Source organism: Kogia breviceps, chromosome 7 (assembly GCF_026419965.1).
Source record: "Kogia breviceps isolate mKogBre1 chromosome 7, mKogBre1 haplotype 1, whole genome shotgun sequence".
In the NCBI taxonomy this organism is placed as follows: domain Eukaryota; kingdom Metazoa; phylum Chordata; class Mammalia; order Artiodactyla; family Physeteridae; genus Kogia; species Kogia breviceps.
In genome coordinates this window covers 70,749,877-70,774,665 of record NC_081316.1, presented here as the reverse complement: position 1 = coordinate 70,774,665, position 24,789 = coordinate 70,749,877, and the positions used below count along the sequence as shown (strand labels likewise).

Here is a 24,789-nt window from a genome sequence, read left to right as displayed (position 1 = left end):
GTTGGTGGAAATAGCATCTCTTTTGTAGGGTACCTGGGGAGGGCAAGTGGCAGATTGTTTCCAGTTCTGGGTGAGCCCATTGTGAGGCCCCAGCTGTGGAGATCCTAATCCTGCCACCTCTACCGTCTCCTGCTCAGTCCACAATGCACCCAAGATTGTGAGGACAACTAGTCCTTGAAACAAACAAAACAATAAAATGAAATAACTGACAACTTCTCTTTATTAAATAATAAAATATTATATACAAAGTCACTTGTCTGTTGCACAAGTGCTTCTTCCTTCCCTGTGGGAGGCTACCCCATGTGAGAAAAGTGCAAACACACAGCCGATTTGAATGCCCTGTAATTTGTGAAGCTAATGGGCAAGACACACTAGCTCACACTCTCATTCTCAGTCACTGCACACACAGGAGAAAATGAACTATTTCATTTCACAGAGACTTAGGTGAAGAGTTATCAGCTTCATTTAGAATCCCCATGTTATGCCTTCTAAGCATCTCTCCTAACAATTCAACCATCTGTTACTCTTCAAAACATACGTCACTTTCTTTGCATTTGGGTCAAACTCCAACTGCGAAGATCCACTGAAGAAATAGTAAAACCCTGCAAATACAGACAGGGGAAATAGTGAGATATTTTTTCCAATAAATAAATTTGGCAAAGTACAAAACTCATAATAATGGATACCTAAAAGCAGAAAGTGTTCATAGAATTATACTGCTTGGCAGGGACTATGTTAAACATTTTACATGATGTTTTTTCATTTACTTCTGCAAGAATCCTAAGAGGCATGTATATCTAACTCCATTTTACAGATGAGGAAGTTGGGGTTCAGACAAATTTAGATGCTTGCCCAAGGTCACTCAATAAGGAAAGAATGGAGATGGCACTCAACTTCAGCTCTGTCTGACAGCAAAATCATGCTCTGAGTTATTAGGTTATTCTGCTTGCAGTCAGATAAAATTCTCTGCATCTTTGGAAACTGTGGTATCTTTAAGCTTTTCCTTCCTAATGCTCCTCCTCCCCTTTCCTCATGAGGCAGCCTGAGGGGCATTTCTGGCCTCAGAGAGGCACAGGGACTCTTTCAGAGCCTGATGATCCTTTATGGCTCTGCCATCATGGTGCTCAGATTACCTTACAATAAACATCATCTATCCCTCCACCCATCTATCCCTGAGGAGGAAAAAAATCTTTTTTTAGACTTTGGGCTCATGGAAAGTTAAATATTGGCAACTGACTGACTACTCAGGAAAGACAGAAAAAAATCTCCCTGGGAATTAGTAGCAGCAGTGAGATAGAGAAAGCCAGCCACACCAATTGAAGGAATTTTTATATAGCTTTTTATATGAGGTAGTCATATAATTGATATGAAATTCATAAGTTGAAATTTAGGGTTGAGAGGAGGAACCTGGTTAAAGAAAACTGTTATGAAATATTATTTCAATTTTCCTCTTCCCTCTGATACTATAGACTGTTTCAAGTGCCCCACTGCCAACAAAATAAGTGTCCTCTTACCAAATGCTTCAAAAACAGTATCCACCTCTGGGCCAACCCCTGGGAAATCTTCCACTATTTGCTTTGGAAAGCCTGGCTCCATGGACTGTCTCTTCTCATCAAATCTGCACCAAGTAAAAGAAACAAAGCTCAGCATTGCATGGAGGTCATGTTACCAAAATTCATAAATCATGTTAGGTTTAATGTGGAGTTCTAACAAACTTTCCAAGTACTGCAAATAAATGTCAGACATGTTTAGTGCTGAAGAAATGTGTAACTTTAGTGGTACTGCAAACTTAGCTCTTAAAATCTCTACCAGAAACAGAGGTAACATCCTGATCTAGCAGATGCTGTTTGTTAACATACTTCTTGGGTCTGGGCAGAAAGAATCTTAATCATCCTTCTATCACAAAGATATGAACATAAAGTGAATTCAATCATTCATCTAAAATACAAATTTGAAGTTCTCTATCATACTTTGTACATATATGTTGTCCCTACCCTGAGCATCTGGATTTCCTATGGCAGTCTCCTATGAAAAGGGATTGGGACAAGAAGCAAAGCACAGTTAGTGCATCTTTGATTGTTGGCTGGACCTTGGTTGGTCCGCTCAGATCTCAGAGTCTGGGCAGATAGCCACAAAATTAGCCCCTCTGAGAGTCCTATACAGCTAGACTGTTATTACCTGTCATCCTCTTAGGCAGAGGTAAAGAATGGGTGAGGCTAAGGGAAGCCCTTGAGAATCACATAGTACAGTTGGGAAATCAAGACAAACACTCAAACAATGAGTGGACTATAAGACAAAGGGAAAGGAATGATTTCCCTGTGGCCTAGATTCGCAGGGCTTCTTTCAAAAAAGAAAAGCCCAGTTGGGTTTGGAATGCAGCAGGGAAAGCTTCATGGAAGTAGTGGGACTTGAGCCAGGACAAGGAGGATGGGCAGGGTTTGTGTAGGTGGAGGAGAAAGGAGCACACTCCAGGCAGGTGGGGCAACAGCACAAAGGGAAGCTCCAGCTTATTGTACATGGGACTCAAAACAGGACAGCTTAAGAAATGCCTGTTATCAGGCACTGCTATATTTGAAAGTAAGCACTTCCCCACAGTTGTCTAAAGCCCCACCATTCCTACTGTGAGGGATGCAGGTCTAAGAGTAAGACGAGGGATTTCCTTAGAGAAAGAAAATAATTTCCCTAATTAGGACCATACAAAGTCATTCCAATCAAATTTTACCTCCAGTATTTGTCCTCTACAAAGAAGTATGTTTTCTTCTTTTCCTTATCAGAAAAGGCTGCATCTATTTTCCTTATTGTTGAAGGAAAACCCAGGGTATGGATGTCTCTTGGGTAACCTGCTTGCACCTCTCTTCCTCTGATGGCCCAGAACTGATTTCCTGTGTTTTTTTTTTTAAAAAAAATCACAATCACATTGAATCTATAACAGATATCTTTGGTTTTAGAAATACTTCTTAGTACCTTTGATTTTCATAGTAAAAAGGAAGCCAGAATTTTAGATTTAGTCACCAGCTCAAAATAGACCTTAAACAAAAATTTGCAGCTTGACTGAATGAACACAGACCAAATGAGGGAATTTACAACTCTGGGCAATTTCCAGTTAAAGTCTTAATCAATTTTCCAGTGAGAGGCTTTATTTCAAGAAGTTAAAGAAATTATTATATAATAATTACCCTTAAAAATGAAAACGCTGTCTTTGCTAATAACTTCATATGCAGCATCTATGCCTGAAGGAAGAGATGGCCAAAATGAAGAGATCAAATGAAATTCAGGTTCAGATGTCCTGAAAGATTTGCGCCAAAAATATCTGAAAAACATGTAAAAAGAAATGAAAATTGAAAGAAGTCTTTCACCTTTCAGCATATTTTCTTCATTGTCCTGTCTCACCCATCTTCCTCCATTCCCACATCCTCTAGGCTTGATGACAGACAGAAATCAGGTATGTTGTCACTGGGGAAAAATCTTTCTTTTTTTTCCAGAAGATTGTACTGGACCTATTGCCATAGGATTCAGAGTAATGTCTTCTGTGAAAGGAAAGCTATCTTACAATGCAAATTAATCAGCTGACTGTAACCTTTAAATACCTACAATTCATGCAAAACAATATACATATTATACCATCATTTATATTTTCAAAAAGATAGGCAGATGTGTGTGTATGTATATGTGCATGTAACTATATTTTTATATATACACAAAACAATTCTGGAAGGATATTTAAGAGTTCATCACGATGGATGAAGATAGGGAGAACTGAGGAACTAAGAGTCAATGATGTGGTGATGACTTTCTTTTAACTTTCTTTCCACTTGTGCAGTTTTATCATGTGCATATTTATCTAGCAGTGAGTAAATTAATTGATTAAATGTAATGGTATCCTGGTATCATTTTTAAAGGAAGTAAAGATAAAATTCTGATTCTAAAGTTCTAACTGTGATTTTTGAAAAGCAACTGTAACTTATAACATTTGGGAATGACAATTACAGGGTAAAAATCAAATCGTCCTAAGTCTTTGAAAATGAACTTGACAATTTTAGGAAAATATGGAAAGTGAAGCATCAGAAAGATTCCAAGTTCAGGCAAAATTTTTTGTTTTAAATATTTAAAAATCCCTATCAAGTTTCTGTTTGTTTTCCTCTCTAAGTATTGTATAGTTACATCAAAAGAACAGATAGGAAAATATAGTTTTCTGATCTGACCTGTCTTTAAAGAACAGAATTTCTCCCCTCAGAGTGCTGACTGCATCAAAGGACAAAGCAGGATCACATGTGGCTGGTGTGCCAGGTTCTGGAGGCACAGATTCTGTGGGCACCACAGAGTCATCTGGAGAAGCTGTGGGAGGTCCTAAAGGGAACAGATATGAGGATGCAAACTTTAGAAGAAATGTGATTCTTCTGTCAATTTATATCCTTTCCAAACATTCTCAAAGTGCTTTGAGTTAAATTACAAATGCTTTATGCAGCATTTTGAAGCTTTCCTGAAGACCTTCATTGCAAAGTTACAATGCCTAATTTTTCCAGCATTACTCACCATACAGAGACTGAATGCCATTCACATCATCTTGAGAAAGTTGGGTCTCATCCAGGTTTGTGACTGGGTTGTAGACTGGATACATCAAAGCTTCCCTGTGGGTTGAGTGTTGGAGACCCAGGGAATGGCCAAGTTCATGGGCAGCAACGAAGAGTAAATTGATCCCTATTTAAGAAATCATAAATAATAGTTACTCATTCCTTAAATACATGTACATTACACAGATCAGCTGTGTATTATATTTGTTTACTTCCTGGAAGCACACAGTGCTTCCCCCCTCTTTATTTTGTTTTGGTTAATTGATCGATTGACTGAGTACACTTAATGGAAAGCCAAGTGTTTTTCAAGGCTCATTCTTGAAATCAATCTCTGGACAAAGTATCCAGCCATATCCAATTACTCCCATCTCCAGCCTGATTCTGCTGATTCTTGACCCATTGGGAAATCCATAACACCCCATTTCTTCAGTATTCTTAGCTATTAACAGTTCTCCACGTTAAAACAAAAATCAACCCCGGGACTTCCCTGGTGGCGCAGCGGTTGATAGTCTGCCTGCCGATGCAGGGGACATGGGTTCGTGCCCCGGTCTGGGAAGATCCCACATGCCGCGGAGCAGCTAGGCCTGTGAGCCATGGCCACTGGGCCTGAACTCTGCAACGGGAGAGGCCACAACTGTGAGAGGCCCGCGTACCGCAAAAAAAAAAAAAAAAAAAATCAACACGGAAATCATTCTGAGAGATGTATAACTAACCTGATGTATCCTTTGTCCATTTTTCATCATCATCAAAGTGAGCATCTCCACGAATCCCTGGCCCAGGTGGATAGGCGTGAGCCAAATCTTTTCCAGGTCCATCAAAAGGGAAAAAGTCTCCATGTTCTAAGAGAGAAAAAAAAATTTTATTGGCAAGATTAGTAATTAGGATCTCTCTGGAATCTTTTCTAATGAAACAACAACAGATAAAATTTTGCATGGGTTTTTTTTTTCCTTGTTTCTGTTTTTTACCTCGAACTGCAAAAGTGATCATTATGTCTGCCTCTCCTTCATTGATCCTGGAGAATGTAAGTGGAGTCACCTTCTTCCAGACTGTCACAGCTTTCTCAATGGCAGAATCAACAAAATCTCTTGGCAAATCCAGTGTATAATTCACAATCCTGTATGAAAAAAAAATTGAAGATACTATTTCTCCTGTGACAGTGATTTATAAATCTCAGTATTAGGTCAAAATCTCTTTGGACCCATTACCTGTAAGTGAGGTGAGTTTTCCTCCACTTGGGCTTGCCAGGAAAGGTGCTGAAGTGACCAATGTCAGGAACCCCACATCTGGGCTTGCGCATCACCTCCAGAGTGTCAGAGTCCAGCTTCCCCGTCACCTCCAACCCCAGGAACCTCTGCATTTCTTGTATTTTTTTAACTACAGGACCACTGTCCTTTCTTCTAACAAACAGTTTCACATCCTTTTCAAGGTTGTAGTACTTTTCGAGGTATTGCTAGCAGAAACATAAGTATAGTTTTTAGGTCATTCTTATGATTTTTAGTGGTTTATGGTAAACTTGAACAGTTGCTCACTTAGTCCATTTGTAATATTCCTCTAGTTTATTGAAATCAAAGTAAGTGTCATTTGTTTAATTCTTCAATTGCAGACTCCTCCTCACTTTCATTTTATCTTTGTAACAGAATATCTCTGCAGCTTATTTTACTACCAAAGCAATGAAAATTGCAATGAATTGGAAAATCAAGATAATTATCCAGGGAACTTAAAGGAGAAAAACAAAACAAACTTCCTTGTGCTTAATTGTATATTTCAGCTACATTTATTCAATTTTCCACTTTATGCTTCTCACAAGGACATGGCTTAAGAAAAAAACTTAGACAAATCTCTATGTCTAAACATGAAACCAGCAATAAAAATATCCATCTAACTTTATATTGGATTAAAATACCTACAGAAGTTCCAAAACAAGATGTATTTCATATACTCTCCACTCGTTAATCATGTGTCTTAATCAGTGCTGTTAGTAAGGTGGCTTTGATCTTCGGAAATTACCTAATATCTCTGGCTTTGGTTTCTTCTGGCATAAAAAGAGGAGTCCAAATAGGTGATACTGAGACCCTCTCCACGTACAACACTCTATAACACTCTGCCTTTGAACTTCCTATACATTAAGTTCAAACAATTCTGTGAGATTTTTAAATAGAAAGCAGAGAGGGTTTCCACTTGGCCCTGTCAGGGAGCATGAGGGCTGGCTCCCTTAATTACCTGAACAAGGTCCATGCTGTCATCCTTGTCCTTTGTAGCTCTGTCCAATGGATAGGCTGAGCAAACTCCCACACATAGCAACAGCAGAACTGGAAGATTCCTCACTTCCATTGACTTTTCTCAGCTCTCTGTTGTCTTAATGCCTTGCTCTCTGCCTATCTTCTTCTAGGTTAACGATCTGGAGTCCTACTTTTATAGGGTGGCAATGTTTGTTTAGATCACCCACACACAGCTTGACTCATGATTGCTTTCTTATGAATGGCAGCAGGACAATTTCCAAAATAGCATGATACAACCTACTTTACTAATTTCTCTCAACCTTTCCAATTTTGCAAGTCAAAAGAGTGATTAATCTCCAGGAAATGCTTCATGTCTTGGTAAGAAGAAAACTGGGACTTTTTTTTATTCTGGAAAAAAAAAAGTGACTGGAATTTTCTAGATAGTTTATGTTTGTGGATTTGAGAAGTAGGATGATATGGTATAAAAGATAGAATTCTGTAGAACTTTTAAATGTAATTTTATTTTAAGAAGAACATATTTAAAATCAAATGTAATAAGATATAAGTAAATGCAAAGCTGTACATAAATAGCTACAGTCTATACTATTAAATTCTGCAAAAACAGAAGAAATACTATCTAGAATAAAACTGAAAGGGAAATTCACTTTTTGAGCCTTGATTTGAAATACCTACTGTCACATTCTGCTTGGACTTGTTAGTCCTTGAGGAGGAGATGCTCATGGGAAGGATGCTTAGTCCTCAAGATTTTGAGGAAGAAGGACACATATCCATTTTCTTTTGGTTGGTCTTAATTCTGTACCCAATTTATTAATGGGTGATGGACCTGTAATAGCTACTCCACAAATACTCAAAGAATTGATATAAATTGCTTTGCTCACTAGACTGAAATTCTCCTCTGCCTTATCTTCTACTCTTTTCTTTTTCTCTTTCAATCTCGCTTCTTCCTCTCTAAATTCAAATTTGTAGATATTTTAAGGTTAAAAAAAAGCCATCCTAAATTCTTGTCCTTTGCTTATCATTTTTCTCTTCTCTTGTCCTCCTTTTTTTCCTTTTTCTTTTCGTTCCCTTCCCTTTCCTACCTTTTCTTTCTTTTTCTTTGTCAACTGGAGTACTGCTCACATCACTTGTATGAAATAAATGCTTGTAAGGAAGACCCTAAACCTTCCCAGAGGAAGAAACTTTGTTAAACACTTTACATACAATCCTCCTGCCACCTGCCACCCACCTATCTCCCCACCAACCTCACTTCCTATATCCTTAGAAAAATAAATTGAAAAAGAAATTCAAAAGGGGTGCAAGTGGGAGGAAGCAAAACTTACACTTATTAAACATTTACTAAGTACACAAACTTTTATTTATCACCACACTTTGTTTTTTCTTTGTTTGCTTGCTTATTTGTTTATTAAAGAGCAGAATATCCTGGGAGTGAGAATTAAATAAAACGATGAATAAAAATGTACATTTAATGAACACTTAATAAGTGTAAGTTTTGATTTCTCTCACTTGCATCCCTTTTGCATTTTCCTTTTTTGCTTTACTTTTTGTGTGTTTTTAAAGAAATATTGGAGATGTTTCACTCAATATTTATAGAAGATGTAATAGGATTCCTTGGTGGTTGTAACCTGTAGGTGGAGGTTTCCAGATGCCTAATGACGACTTGGCAGTGGGTTATACAGTACATTTTAGCATCCATTTTTAGGCTAGATTCTGTTCAAAGACACCTCAAAACTAGAGTTCTATATTCCTTAGTGTCTTGTTTCATTTTGACTTAGATAAGGGTAAAATACTTGTTTACACTGATGTCAGGGGAGCTAAGGGGGTTGGAGTGGTGAGGGCTTGCACCAGATACTAATTCCAGGAAGAAACAATGAAGTCAGGTAGAAAAGGAAGTGAGAAATTAAAAGCAGAAGAGCTGTGACATCCACAATTGTCAGTTCCTTCTAAATTAAGGATTTTTCTTTGTAAATTTTCTCTGCTAGCATAATTTATAAAACATTCTTTTTTAATTTAGAGGGAAACTGGACAAATTTTATGGTTATTTTCCCAACTGTTCAAAAGGGATTAACAAAAGAGGTCATCTTTTTCCTGAGAAAAACACAAGTTTGCCAATGCAGAACTTTGTCATCTTTTAAAACAGACTTCTCTGAGAAGTCTTCCTTGAGCCCCAGGAAGAGTTCATTACTTACTTCTTCACACTATCTGTATCTGCTTGATTTTTCATACTGAACTGTAGTGTAATGGTTTACTTATCTGTCTCCCCATATTACTGTAAATTCTTGAGGGTAGGGACTGTTTCCCATTTATTTCTGTACTCCTAATACTTAGGGTGGGGCCTTGCATACAGCAGGAACCTCAAAATTGGGTAGAGAATTAATATATTAATTATGAATGAAAGGCTCACGGCAAAAGTCAAACAGGTAAATGAAAAGTTAAAAATTTCACAAATGATGCATATCTAAATTCCCAGATCTTACATGTCATATTTACTAAATACCCTAATAACTGATTTATTTTATTTTATTTTCATATAAAAAGTTTCAAGCTATCATCTTAAGTCTCTCTAATAGGAGAATAAATAAAAGACTTATATACTTAAAATCCTTATTCCTATATCTATTGAACACCTGAACTAAGACTATGGAATCAAGGAGTTTTCTGACAATGAATGAGATAGTTTGAATTTTGTGGATTAAATTTTAAAAGGGAACAGATTAATGCAAAGGAATAGGCAAATTACAGAGTAAGTGAGTGGAGGAAGGAAGGGAGGGAAGAGAAAGGAAGGAAAGAAGGAAGGAAAGACAAAATGGAGGAAGGAAGAGGGGAGGGAAAGAGAAAGGAAAAGGGAAAGAAGGGGAAAAAGCAGGAAAAAGTGTAAGAAAGAGTAAATATTGGGTTGGCCAAAAAGTTCGTTCGTGTATTTCTGTCGAAATTTTTGGCCAACCTAATACATCAAGTGTAGAGGGGAGTTGTGAACACTAGGGAAAAAAATGGGCTTTGTCTGCACAGGAAGGAAAATGACTGTTCCACAGAACAATCATTTGTCATACGGTGAAATATATACAAGGGTCAGAATGGGAGCTTTTGTAAATCTAACCTCCAGGGATCAGAAGTCTAGAGATAAACTTAAATCTGATCCAAACTTAGATTCAAAAGCAGGCAGTTAGTCCAAGTAACATTCTGTCTCATAATTTTTCACTTTTGTTTTCCTATTTATCATGATTCTCCATGACTAATCAGATGAGATAACTCATGATCCTTGCTACCTCCAGATGATATATCATTCTTTTAGCTACTCATTCATTTCTCAAGTGTCTGAGTCTTAAATGCTTCAGAATAAACAAAGTAAGACTGTAGATTTGGAGATAATATTTAAAAGAGAAATATAGAAAAAATGATCAAATTAGCTACTTAAAAATAGGAAAGAAGGAAGGATGAGATGATAGAATGAATGAAGGAGAAAAGGGTATAATCTAGTAGAGGAGGTGACCTCTGCATAAGATTTTATAAGAAATAAAGGAAGAAGCTGCACAGGAAATATGCAGAAGGAAAGCTGTTTAGTTTAGAAAAAGCCCAAGGTAAAGCCACAGATAAGTGAAGCCTGAAATGATTTGGACATAGAGGAAAATCCAGGAACAGGATAAACAGCCATACAGAGTCAAGAAAATTTAGAGTCTATACATAAAATGGCAAAGGGATAATTTTTTATTGAAGTGAAAAATGTGTGAAGGGGAATAATGAAAAATGAAAAATAAAGTTATGTGAAGACAGATTGAAGCTCATTGTGGAAGGCCATTAGCCTGCAGCTAAGTTGTTTAGTTTATTTAATTTATTTTACAACAAGTCCCCTACATATGAACCTTCAGGTTGCAAACTTTCAAAGATGTGAATGTGCGTTCCATCGTCAGGCGTGAGTGAAATTGCAGCTTGCCCTCCATCTCCTATTGCTGACCATCTTTCAGCTCTACCATCTCCCACTTCCTCTCCCTCCTCCAGTCAGTAACTCTTCTTGCTCATTCACTCGATGCCAGCCCCTTTATGCCAGCTGTTGTACTGTACTACTGTACTTTCTAAGGTACTGTACTGTAAGATTAAAAATGTTTTCTTTATTTTTTGTGTTTGTTTGATTTTTATGTATTATTTGTGTGAAAAGAATTATAAACCTATTAAAGTACAGTACTATATAGCTGACTGTGTTAGTTGGGTACCTAGGCTAACTTTGTTGGACTTGTGAACAAATTGGACTTATGAACGCACTCTTGAAATGGAACTCGTTAGTATGTAAGGGGAATTACTGTAGATGTTTAGTTGATTTTGTTGGTGATGGAAAGCCATGTTTCTACAAAATACATTCAATTAAATTTTTTACATTTCAATAAAATTTTGTATTTTTACTATAGAAAATTTAAAATATAGAAAAAAGTTAGAGGAAAATAAATCATTTACATTCAAGCTGCTAGGAGAAATACATTATTAACAATTTACTGTACTTTAGATTTTTTAAATACCTGTGTATACATTTATACATCATGCTGATCATGGAAAATTTATAAAATTTTATCTATTTTTTTCCACAAAACTGAATCTCATCAGCCAAAAATAAGTACTAATAAAGTGATGTATTCCCTCTGCATTATAGAATAAAACATATTGCTTATGGGTTTTTTAAAATGTACATTTTTCATGGTTGAAATCAGATCATATATGGTAATTTTTATGTCTGTTTTCCACAGAAACATTCAAATATTTTAGTTGGAATGTGAACTAGAATAGAAATAGGGAATTAAGAACAGATAATATTTGCATGTGGAATGACTATCTTTTTCATTTATACAAGCCTAATGACTCAGATCATTCACAGGAGTGGTAAATGTGTTGAAAGCCATTATTCAAATTCCTTGGCAATGACAATGGGCATATGTGACTCCAGGCAACTCTGATTTTATGGAAAGAAGGAGAGCATTTTGTAATATTCTTGGCATAATTATTTCAATTGTGCAAACAAAGTTTTTAGTGGTACTCCAATGGGCAGTATATTTCATCTGATTGTAGGATATAAAATGTTGCTTGAGAAACACTTTTTCTCATATGATGATTAAAGTAGAAGCAGAAGGAAAATAGGTGTGAGAAGCAGCCTGGACCAAGCATAACCCCATACTGCCAAATCCACCTGACAAGTCACCTTTCAGTTAGAAAACTGCAAACAAACCGAGAAAAGATAGCTCTGTTAAACTTTTTAGAGCCTGAACTATGCATTCTGGAATTGTTTATATTGAGTCAGTTGGCATTTGTATGTCTTTATGTAATTTTCCAAGGGTGGTTCAGGAGAAATTTACTGATTCTAGCATATCTGAACATCTCTTTTGTTAACCTCTCTTATGGAAGATATCTTGGATAGGTATGCAACTCTACAGTCACAATTTCTTTTCTCTCTTCCAGAATCAACAACCATCTGATAGAGATGTGGCTTCAGTGTTTTCTCATTCATAGAAAAATAAATGTCCTTGTCTCTGATCAGACATTTGAGGAAAAAAATATATTTCTTGTTCTTTCAAATGACCATAAGTTCCTGAGGTTTCATATGATAAACATAGATAAGCAATCTTTTGTTTTATCCAATATAGCTTCTCTGTCCTTATAAACAGTGGAAAAAATGTATTCTAAAACAGCAACTTTGTTTTCAATGTTATAACTTCATTTTTTCCTCACATTTTATGTGCTGTAGTGCAAGTTTGGGAAAGATTACTTCAGTGGCTACTAGCCAGTGTCTTCTTTTTTTTAAAAGAACTATTAATTATACATATATACAATTTTCTAATTATATATAGTTTTGTGTTTTACATTTAGGTCTGTGATTCATTTTGAGCTAATTTTTGTGAAGAGTGTTAAGACTGTATCTCAATTCAGTTTTTTTCCATGTGCATGTCCAGTTGTCCCAGCACCATTTGTTGAAAATACTATCTTTGCTCCATTGCATTGCCTTTGATCCTTTGTCAAAGATCAGTGGACTATATTTATGTGAATCTATATCTGGGCTCTCTATTCTGTTTCATTGATCTATTTGTCTATTCTTTTGCCCATACCACACTGAGTTGATTACTGTAGCACATTGTTCTCCTTCAACACTGTGTTGGCTATTCTGGATCTTCTGCCTCTCCATATAAACTTTAGTATTAGTTTGTTATACCCAAAAAATAACTTACTGGGATTTTGATTGAGGCCATTTGTTTTCTTAGACTGAAAATTTTCCCATTTAATGTTTTTATAAGATAAGTGAAAACATTGGAACCTTGCTTCTATGAGATTTATCTGGCAGTAGTGATTGAGGTGGATTAGAATAAAAAGAAGGTAAAGTTGACTGGTTTATTATAATTATCTAAGTGAACTGTAAGGGGAATCTGGAGGATTGCAGATATAAGTAAAAAGAATTGAGAATGGAAAGAGATGATATAGACAGAAAAGGGGCAGGAAGGATAAAAAGGGCATGGATGCCATTAATCTTGCAAAATGGGAAGAATTGAAACTAGCTCATCTACAGTTGAGGTTGAGTTCCTTTCTTTGTGACTTGGCAGGTCTCTCCCTGGTGTGGAAAAAAACAAAGACAAACCAAATGTGACCAAGCAATTGCTATTTATCCAGAGCTTGCTGTAGTAAGGCAGTCAGCCACCAAAATGTGTGTTTTCGCAGAGACTCAAAGCAGATAGACACATGGGAAACATTACAGTGGGGGAAAGGGAACTTTTTGTGTATATCCTGATGGAAAGCTATTGATCTGGGGATGATGTAGGTGAGCTAACTAGAAGTGCGTATCCTGTGAAATTGGTTAGGAAATCCAGTTGGATCCTCAGTTGGTAATGAGACAAAAATATGGCTATCAGTTTCTCAGAAAATCTTAGCCATTTTAGATTGATTGTCACAGAAGTTATTGTTTAGCCTCCTGGATTGTCACTAGAGATATCAAACTAGCTTCCTGCACTTACAACAAGCTGGCTTCCTGGGTTGTTTATTGAAGTTAAGGAGATTGGTTTCCTGGGCAGGTTGCTACAGGTTGTGGGTCAAAGTTCTATTTTATATATAGTATAATCATTGTCTATTTGTCTATTCAGTCTCTCACTGGAAAAGTCTCTGCTCCATGCCTTATGCACCTCTGAAATAGATGAAAGTTTGGGGTATTTACACTTGGCTGAATTACTTTTTCTTTTGTTATCCATATTTTTTTGCTTAAATTCTGGAATTTATAAGTGCTTTATTCTGGGGGTTAGGTCAAATATCTGTAACCATTGATACTCATTGCCCTGACAAATCTGTGTAATGATACTAGGTACTGCTTTGCTATGGCTGAGACACTTCACCTTCTTATGAGTCACTATTTGTTAATGTTGACACATCTTTTTGGTTGGGTCATATTATGTAGGAAAGACAAAATGAAATTGTATTGTATAACTAAATTAGAGTTGGATATGTACCAAGGCAGAGCTAACTCACATAAACCTAGAAAGCATGTGTTGGTGTGCCAGCTTACTCTCCATTAAAGCTATACCATTAGAATAATGGAAAAAAGGTTCTGAACTTTCATTATTTTATATACTTTTAGGTAATTAGTTTCTCTTACTCTTCTCAGAGTGTGTAGTATTGTCAAATAGGTATATATCAGAACTCTCTTTTAAGAAAGGAGAAAGCCACTATATATTGATTATCTACTATAAACCCAGCATGTTATATTATGTGTAATCTTTACACTCACTTTACAAAGTAAATATCAGTATTCTCAGTTCACAGAAGAAAAAATGGAGTTCAGAAAAGTTAAAACACTTTTTCAAGTTCACATACACAGTAAGTAGAAGAAATGATGCACATGTTGTTCAGTCAAAACTTATAAATCAAATAGAAACAAGAGTTTGTAGTGTCTTCAGATTAAATTCAATCTCTGCCTTTCATCTATTTATAACACCATCTTAGCCTGGACCTAACACTTTCCAAAAATTTTCTTTCTCAAATATTCATATTTTCAAAAACTAAATACTGGATATGTCTTTTATCCCAGTGTATGTCTCATATTCTTCAATATTATGGCCTCCTCTCATGAATTTCTGACATTCTGACTTCCCTCTCCTCTTTCTAAGTCCAGTCTTTCCTGTCAATTATCTTTCACTTGTGCTGTCCATATGCAACCCAGTTAGGACAAATGTCTATGAGCAGTGACTATGTGTTGTTGAGATTTAAAAATCTAAAGTCTCCTCAGTCAGCAAAGTTGGTCAAAGTTCCAATTCCAGAAAACATCAGCAAAAATCTTGCCATGAATTCCTAAGTGCTCATTAAAAAAGCCAACTCTAAGGTTCTAAGCATAAACCCACAATTCAGTACCTTTGTGGCCCAAAACACATTTCACAATCCTTCCTTCCTTTGAAAATCATATTTTATGCAATTACAAGATTGGAACATACTGTTCCAAGTCATGAATTTAGAGGAAAAGTGGAAAAACTTCTCAAATTTCCACCCTCATTTATATTCACATCTCCCTCAAGATATTTTATTGTCAACTTGACTGCTCCAAAAAAGTACAGAGTTAGAGTAAGATTTTTTGTTGTTGATAATTTATTAACTCTTTTATTTTGCCCCCATAGTTGAGCCAAATTGTATCAGATCATGCTCCTTATGAGTTGAAAGATTATCAGTCAATAGAATCAAAGTGGGATAGTAGAAACAGCTTGAGTTTGGGTGAAACAGTCCTCAGTTAGAATCTTAATATGGACTTACTAGGTCTGTGACAGCAAACAAATTATTTACCTTCTCTGTGGCCTTTTTTCATTATTTTAAAAATAGTAATAAAAATGTCTATCCTATTCCTGCCCACCCATGGGCTGACACCAGCCCAGAGGGCCCATGGACCCCAGCTTGTTCAGCTACCTCCACAGGGACATGGCTCCACGCTCTAGCAGGCCCACAGCCACTTCATGAAACAGGACCTAACAGCCATTTGGGCCAGCTCCACCTTCCAGTGTGCACACTGTAGTTGGGTCAGCCACAAAAGAAGGGGGCACACAACTCAATTAGGGGACACTTCTACAGCATAAAGCTTTAGTAACAAGAGGGGAACATATTGCTGACCCCCATAGGACATGTCCTACATAACACCACTTTTCCAAGATCTGGAAATTAAACTAACCTACCTAATACATAGAAGTAAACACAAAGAAATAGGCAAAATGAGGAGACAGAGGAAAATGTTCCAAAGAAAGTAACAATATCTTTTAAAAAGTGAAGATAAGCAATCCATCCAATAAAGAGTTCTAGGCAATGGTCATAAAATGCTCACTAAACTCAAAAGAAGAATGGATGAAAACAGTATGAATTTCAACAAAGAATTAGAAAAAAAACCAAATGGAGACAAAGAATACAATAACTGAAATTTTAAAATATGATAGAAGGAATCAACAGTAGATTAGTTGATACCGAGGAATGGGTCAGCAATCTGGAAGACAGAGTAGTGGAAATCACCCAAGCTGAACAGAAAAAAGAATTTTGAATAAATGAAGATAGTTTAAGTGATCTCTGGGACAACATCAAGCATACTTAACTTGCATTAAAAGGGTTCCAGCAGGAGAAGAAAGAAAGTGGAAGAGAACTTATTTCAAGAAACAATAGCTAAAAAACTTCTATAAATTGGGGAAGGAAACAGGCATCCAGGTCCAGAAAGCACAGAAAACCCCAAACAAGATAAAAGTAAAGAGATCCACACCCAGACACATTATAATGAAAATGGCAAAAATTAAATATAAAGAGAGAATGTTAAAAGTAGCAAGAGAAAAGCAACTAGTTACATACAAGGGAACTCCTATAAGATTATCAGCTGACTTCTCAGCAGAAATATTTCAGGCCAGAAAGGAGTGGCACAATACACTCAAAGAGATAAAATTTAAAACTTATAATAAAGGATACTCTATCAAGTAGGGTTATCATTTAGATTTGAAGGAGAGCTAAAGAGTTTTACAAAGAAGCAAAAGCTAAAAGATTTCAGCACCACTAATTTGGCTATATAAGAAATGTTAAAGGGACTTCTCTAAGTGGGAAAGAATAAGTCACAATTAGAAATATGAAAATGATAAAAGAAAAAATCTCACCGGTAAAGGCAAACATACAATAAAGGTAATAGATCAATCATTTAAAAGCTAGTATGAAGGTTAAAAGACAAAAGTAGTACCATCATCTATAACCAAAGTAAATAGTGAAGGGATTCACAAAACAAAAAAATACAAAATATGATGACAAAAGCAGTAAACTTTGGAGGGAGGGGAGTAAAATTGCAGGGTGGTTAAAATATGTTTGAACTTAAAATAATCAAATATATATAGCTGTATATAAATCTCATGGTAACCACAAACCAAAACTCTGTAATAGATACACACACGAAAGGGAAAGGAATTCAAACAACACTAAAGAGAGTCATCAGATCACAATGGAAGAGGGCAAAAGAAGAAAAGAACAGTAACAACAACAACAACAACAACAAAAAAACCCTACAAAATCAACCCCCAAACAATTAAAATGGCAATAAGTACATACCTGTCAATAATCACTTTAAATATTAATAGATTAAATGTTCCATTCAAAAGACATAAAGTGGCTGAGTGGATAAAAAATTAAGACCCATATGTATGCTGCCTATAAGAGACTCACTTCAGATCTAAAGACACACATGACTGAAAGTGAGAGGATGGAAAAAAGTATTCCATGCAAATGGAAATAAATAGAAAGCTGAGGTAGCAATACTTATATCAGATAAAATAAACTTTAAAACAAAGACTGTAACAAGAGAAAAAGAAGAACATTGCATAATAATCAAGGGATCAACCCAAGAAGATGATATAAAAATTATAAATATATATGCACCCAACATTGAGGCACATAAATACATAAAGAAAAGATAACAAACATAAAGGGAGAAGGTGACAGTGATGCAATAATATTAGGGGACTTTAACACCAAACAGACATCAATGGACAGATCCATCCAGACAGAAAATCAATAAGAAAACAATGGCTTTAAACAACACATTAGAGGAGATAGACTTAATGGATATATAAAGAACATTTTATCCAAAAGCAGCAGAATGCACATGCTTTTCTAGTGCAAATACATCAAAAATACATCTACATTTGGAAGAATTCTCACAGAATACCTACTGAAAGCTTGCAGAAGATCTCATACAAGCAAAGCTTCAAGATAGAACCCCATGTCACCAGGCAGGACAAAGGGAAAAGGGGGAAGAAGAGGATTTGGGATGGGGCCAGTGCCCTTGGAAGGGAACTGTGAAGGAAGAAAGGTTACCTCACCTTGGGAACCTCCCTCACTGGCTGGAAGGTCTGCTGGGACAGACAGGGAGCTTCAGAGGCTCAGAGAGACACCAGCAGAGATGGTCTTTTTCACATCACCACATTTCCCAAGTTCGAGTGGTGGGCCTGCTGCTGTGTACAGTGAGTGGGTGCTGAAACTTGGGCTTCAGCAGATAAACACAGGGAGAGGACTTGGTTTAGCTGTGTAAGGACAGACTGAAGGACCTGAAGTGTGGCCTGGGCCACAACTGGGGGTGTGTACAGGACAGAGGCTGTCCTAGGAGCTGCCATAGGAGCCCCATTGTCAAAACAACAAGGGAGAGGCATGAATCTGCCATAGCAGCTTTATTATCAGCACACTTACCAGGGCACTACTCAGGGCTGCCATGGGTTTTGAGAACTTTGTGGGCATATATGCATAGAGGTGGGGCTGAAACCTGAGTCAATTACTGGCATTCCCATAGCAAGCATGGGGGTTTAGCTTCTGCAGTTTTTGTGCAGGCAGTTCTGTGAGTGCACATGAATGCCTAAGGGGTCTATGAGCTATTTTCCAGTTCTCTCAGAGCAGAGGCAGTCCCTGAGTGCAGTGCCAGCAACATTGATCTTTGTGGGAACACAGAAGGTGGCAGCCTGCATAACAAACTTTCATGTCCCTGTTGAGAACTCCTGGGGAAGAACATGCAGCAGGCTCCTTTCCCAAAGGGAGCACTCCAGTACCACCTCCTCACATCACAGCTTAGACCTGGATCTGTGGGCTTCTACTCCAACAGCTGGGGAGCAGACCCTACCCCCAACAGGTTTGTGACAACCACAGAGCAAACAGGAGAGCCTGCCCAAAATCCAGTGTAGGCTCTGGTCTCCTCAACACCAAGCACACCCTCTATCAAGGGGGAAAACAGCAGCACACCCTGATGGAAAGATGGGCCAAGCATTCATACCAAAAGCAGCCCTTGCACCAAAAATATTGGATGCATACTGTCTACACAGAGTCACTCATATATAAAAACAACACTTCAAGACCACAGGAGATAACTGTTTCTCCTAAATTAATAGAGTCAGAGAAATAAAGGTAAAATGAAAAAACAGAGGAACTACTCCTAATTAAAAGAACAAGAGAAATACCCTGAAAGAACAATGAAACAGACCTCTCTAGTCTACCAGTTCCCAAATTTTAAAAAAGTGATAAAAATATTGAAGGTATTAAGACTATCAATAGAAACAGAGCTCACTGTAACAAGGAACAAGAAACTATAAAAAGAAGCCAATCAAAATTAGACAATTACATTGCTGAGATGACAACTAAGCTAAAGGCAATAAACTAAATAATCAGTGATCTGGAAGATAGAATTATGGAAATCACTCAATCAGAACAGGAGACAGAAAGACAGAAAGCAACATACGAGGCCTATGGGATAATATAAAGTGTGCCAATCTACACATAATAAGAATCCCAGAAGAAGAAAGAGAAAAGGGGATTGAAAATATATTTGAAGAAAATATGGCTGAAAACTTCCCAAACATAAAGAAGGAAACATATCCAGGTACATGAAGCACAGAGAGTCTCAAACAAAATGAACCCAACCAGACCTACTCCAAGACATATCATAGTCAAAATAGCAAAAGTTAAAGACCAAAAGAGGATTCTAAAGACAGCAAGAGAAAAAACAGAGTCAGTTATAAGGGAATCCCCATAAGCCTATCAGCTGACTTCTCTGCAGAAACTTTGCAGGCCAGAGGGAATGGCATGATATATTCAAAGTCCTGAAAGGGAAAATCCTGCAACCTAGGATATTTTACCCAGCAAGATTATCATTTAGAAATGAAGGAGAGATAAAAGAATTTCTCAGACAAACAAAAACTAAAAGAATACAACAATACTAAACCTATCCTATAAGAAATATTGAAAGGTCTTCTCTAAATAGAAAAGAAGCTAGAATCTATAGGAAAGAGAAATCACAATAGGAAAGGTAAATATATAAAATAATTGAAGATCACTTAAACAGATTTAAAAACAGTAAAAAAATCTCTGTGAAAGTGATTATAACTACAGGGAACAGAAAAAGGATAAAGATGAAAATGTAAAGTAGGACATCAAAATTATGAAATGTTGGGGAAGGGAATAAGAAAATGTAGATCTTTTAGAATGTGTTTAAGCTTATATGACTACCAGTCTAAAGCAAGTAGGTGTAGTTACAGGTTAACATACTTGAAAACCAGGGTAACCACAAATCAAAAACCTACAACAGAGTCACAAAAAACGAAAAGAAAGGAACTCAAGCATAATGCAAAAGAAAACCATCAAACCACAAAAGGAAAAATAAAAGGAAGAAGAAAGGAAGAAGAAATACAAAATCAACTGGAAAATAAGGTTTAAGATGTCATAAATACATAATTATCAATCAATTCTTTAAATGTCAATGGACTAAGTGCTCTGATCAAAAGACATAGAGCGGTAGATTGGACAATAAGACAAGTAACTACAATATGCTGCCTACAAGAGACCCCCTTTAGGGCAAAAGATACATATAGATTGAAAGTGAGAGGATGTAAAAAGATATTTCATACAAATGGAAATGACAAGTAAACAGGGTTAACAATACTCATAACAGACAAATAGACTTAAAAGAAAGGCCATAAAGAAAGACAAAGAAGGACACTATATCAAGATAAAAAAAATCAATACAAGGAGAGGATATTGCACTCGTTAACATATATGCACCCAATACAAGAACACCTAAATACATAAAACAAATACTAACAGACATAGAGGGAGAAACTAACAGGAATATAATAGTAGTGGGAGACTTTAACACCTCACTGACATCAATAGACAGATCTTCCAGACAGAAAATCAATAAGGCAACAGACATCCTGAATGACACAATAGAACAGGTAGGCTTAATTGATATCTACAGGACACTGTATCCAAAAGAAACCAGAATACACATTCTTTTCAAGAGCATATGAAACATTCTCTAAGATATACCATATACTAGTTGTTTTGTGAAACAACCCTCAACAAATTTAAAAGGATATAAATTATTTCAAGCAACTGTTCTACCATAATGACATAGAATTAGAAATCAACCACAGAAAGAGAAACGAGAAAAAAAAAAAAAAAGATTACTTAGAGACTAAACAACATGCTACTAAAAATCCAGTAGGTCAACAGTGAAATCAAAGAGAAAATAAAAAATATCTTGAGACAAATAACAATGAAAACACAACCATACAAAATCTATGGGATGCAGCAAAACCAGTTCTAAGAGGGAAGTTCATAGTCATACAGAACTTGCTCAAAACACAAGAAAAATCCCAAATAAATGGCCTAACCTACCACCTAAAAGAATTAGAAAAAGAAGAAAAAACAAATCCTAAAGTCAGCAGAAGGAAGAAAATAATAAAGATCAGACAGGAAATAAATGAAATAGAGGTTTAAAAAAGAGTAGAGGGCTTCCCTGGTGGCGCAGTGGTTGAGAGCCCGCCTGCCGATGCAGGGGATGCGGGTTTGTGCCCCGGTCCGGGAAGATCCCACATGCTGCGGAGTGGCTGGGCCCGTGAGCCATGGCCGCTGAGCCTACACGTCCGGAGCCTGTGCTCCGCAAAGGGAGAGGCCACAACGGTGAGAGCCCCGCGTACCACAAAAAAAAAAAAAAGAAAAAAAAAAAAAAAAAAAAAGAGTAGAAAAATCAATATAAAGCAAGAAGTGGTTTCTTGAAAGGATAAGCAAAATTCACAAACCTCTGGCCAGGCTCACCAAGAAGAAAGGACCCATAAAAATAAAATAAGAAAAGAAAGAGGAGAAATAACAACCAATACCACAGAAATACAAAAGAAAAAAAATTATGAACAACTATATGTCAATAAAATGGACAACAAAGAGGAAATAAACCAGTTTCTAGAAACTTACAGCCTGCAAAATCTGAATGAAGAAGAAACAGACAATTTGAACAGAGCAATCACTAACAGTGAAATAGAAACTGTAATTCAAAAAACTCCCTGAAAACAAAAGTCCAGGTACAGCTGACTTCTACCAAACATACAAAGAATTTATACCTATCCTTCTCAACTTCTTCCAAAAAATTGAAGAGAAGGGAACACTCCCAAGCTCATTCTATGAAGCTACCATCACCCTGATAACACGACCAAACAGACACTACTAAAAAAGAAAATTACAGGCTAATATCCATGATGAGTATAGATGCAAAAACCCTTAACAAAATATTACCAAACCAAATCCAACAACACATAAAAAGGATCATACACCATTATCAAGTTGGATTCATCCCAGGGTCACAAGGATAGTTCAACATACACAAATTAATCAATGTGATACACCACATCAAAAAAAGAAAAGACAAAACCCATATGATCATCTCAATAAATGCAGAAAAAGCATTTGATAAAACTCAACATTCATTAATGATAAAAAAAATCTCTGATAAAAGTGGGTATAGAGGAAACATATCTCAACATAACAAAATCCATTTATGACAAACCCACAGCCAACATAATACTCAATGGTGAAAAGCTGAAAGCTTTCCCACTAAATTCTGGAACAAGACAAGGATGCCCACTCTTACCACTTCTACTCAACATAGTATTGGAATACTATGTACATAGTATCACATAAGGAAAAGAAATAAAATCTATCCAAACTGGAAAGGAAGTTTTACCTCTTTGTATCTGCATATAAATGTCCTTATATGCAGATGACATGATACTTTATATAGAATACCCTAAAGACTCCACACAAAAACTATTACAACTGATAAACAAATTAGGCAAGATAGCAGAATACAAGATTAATATGCAGAAATATGTTGCATTTCTGTATATTAACAATGAAATATCAGAAAGCAAAAGTAAAAAACAATTCCTCTTAAAATTGCATCCAAAAAAATAAAATACTTAGAAATAAACCTAACCAAGGAGGTGAAAGATTCATATGTTGATAAGTATAAAACATTGATAAAGGAAATCAAAGACGATTCAGGGAAATGGAAACACATCCCATGCTCTTGGATTGGAAGAATTAATATTGTTAAAATGGTCATACTACACAAAGCAATCTACAGATTTTATGTAATCCTATCAAACTACCCATGACATTTCTCACAGAACAAGAACAAATGATCCTAAAATTTATATGGAACCACAAAAAATCAAGAACTGCCAAAGGAATCCTGAGGAAAATGAGCAAAGCTGGAAGCATAACCTTGTATACTTCAGACAATACTACAAAGCTACAGTAATCAAAACAGCATAGCATTGGCATAAAAACTGACATATAAGTGAATGGAACAGAATACAAAGACCAGAAATAAACCCCCACACACAGTAAATTAATCTTCAACAAAGGAGGCAAGAATATACAATGGAGAAAAGCAGTCTCTTTAGCAAGTGGTGTTGGGAAGGTTGGACAACTGCATGTAAATCAAAGAAGTTAGAACACTCCCTCACACCATACACAAAAATAAACTCAAAATGGTTTAAAGGCTTAAATATAAGACTTGACACCATAAAATTCCTAGAAGAGAACATAGGCAAAACATTCTCTGACAAAAATCATAGCAATATTTTCTTAGGTTGGTCTCCCAAGGCAAAAGAAATACAAACAAAAATACACAAATGGGACCTAATCAAACATAAGTTTTTGGGCTTCCCTGGTGGTGCAGTGGTTGAGAATCTGCCTGCCAATGCAGGGGACATGGGTTCAAGCCCTGGTCTGGGAAGATCCCACATGCTGTGGAGCAACTAGGCCCGTAAGCCACAACTACTGAGCCTGCGCATCTGGCGCCTGTGCCCCGCAACAAGAGAGGCCATGACAGTGAAATGCCCATGCACAGCGATGAAGAGATGCCTCTGCTTGCCGCAACTAGAGAAAGCCCTCATACAGAAACGAAGACCCAACACAGCCAAAAATAAATAAATAAATAAATAAATAAATAAATAAATAAATTTATAAAAACAAAAAAAACATAAGTTTTTGCATAGCAAAGGAAACCATAAACAAACCAAAAAGGCAACATTCAAACTGGTTGAAAATATTTGCAAATGATGTGACAAACAAGGGCTTAATTTCCAAAATATACAAACAGCTCATACAGGTCAATATTTTAAAAAATTAACAACCCAGTCAGAAAATGGACAGAAGAGTTAAATAGACATTTCTCCAAAGGCACATGAAAAGATGCTCAACATTTTTAATTATTAGAGAAATGCAAATCAAAATTACAATGAGGTAGTTGTAGTTGTAGGTCAGAATGGCTATCATTTAAAAGACCACAAATAACAAATGCTGGAGAGGGTGGGGAGAAAAGACAATCCTCCTACACTATGGTAGGAATGTAAATTGGTTCAGCCACTATGGAGAACAGTATGGAGTTTCCTTAAAAAACTAAAAATAGGGTTACCATATGATCCAGCAATCCCACTCCTGCATGTATAACTGGAAATAATGAAAATTCTAAATCAAAAGGACACATTAACCCCAATATTCATAGCAGCACTATTTACAAGAGCCAAGACATGGAAACAACCTAAGTGTCCATTAACAGATGAATAGATAAAGAATAGTGGTATATATATATATATATATATACACACACACACACACACACACACACACACACACACACACACACA

The 24,789-nt window shown here is 36.4% G+C and overlaps 1 protein-coding gene across 1 annotated transcript; it reads right to left on the bottom strand.

Moving 5' to 3' along the window:
- Nucleotides 1–220: 220 nt before the first annotated feature.
- On the bottom strand, nucleotides 221–6,939 carry LOC131760113 (stromelysin-1-like). Its single transcript, XM_059069905.2, has 10 exons — nucleotides 6,792–6,939; nucleotides 5,777–6,021; nucleotides 5,537–5,685; nucleotides 5,285–5,410; nucleotides 4,534–4,698; nucleotides 4,203–4,347; nucleotides 3,177–3,310; nucleotides 2,723–2,882; nucleotides 1,515–1,618; nucleotides 221–602 (listed from the first exon to the last, which is right to left on the bottom strand). Exons 1-10 carry the CDS (start codon nucleotides 6,900–6,902, stop codon nucleotides 502–504), a joined length of 1,440 nt encoding a protein of 479 aa, XP_058925888.1. The 5' UTR covers nucleotides 6,903–6,939; the 3' UTR covers nucleotides 221–501.
- Nucleotides 6,940–24,789: the final 17,850 nt, after the last annotated feature.

Excerpts from the sequence above, each read along its gene's own strand:
- LOC131760113 (XM_059069905.2), bottom strand. The coding sequence starts at position 6,902 with ATGGAAGTGAGGAATCTTCCAGTTCTGCTGTTGCTATGTGTGGGAGTT. Across the intron at positions 4,699-5,284 it reads ATGGACAAAGGATACATCAG|GGATCAATTTACTCTTCGTT; the intron begins GTTAGTTATACA and ends TTTCTTAAATAG. Across the intron at positions 4,348-4,533 it reads TGGCATTCAGTCTCTGTATG|GACCTCCCACAGCTTCTCCA; the intron begins GTGAGTAATGCT and ends TGTTCCCTTTAG.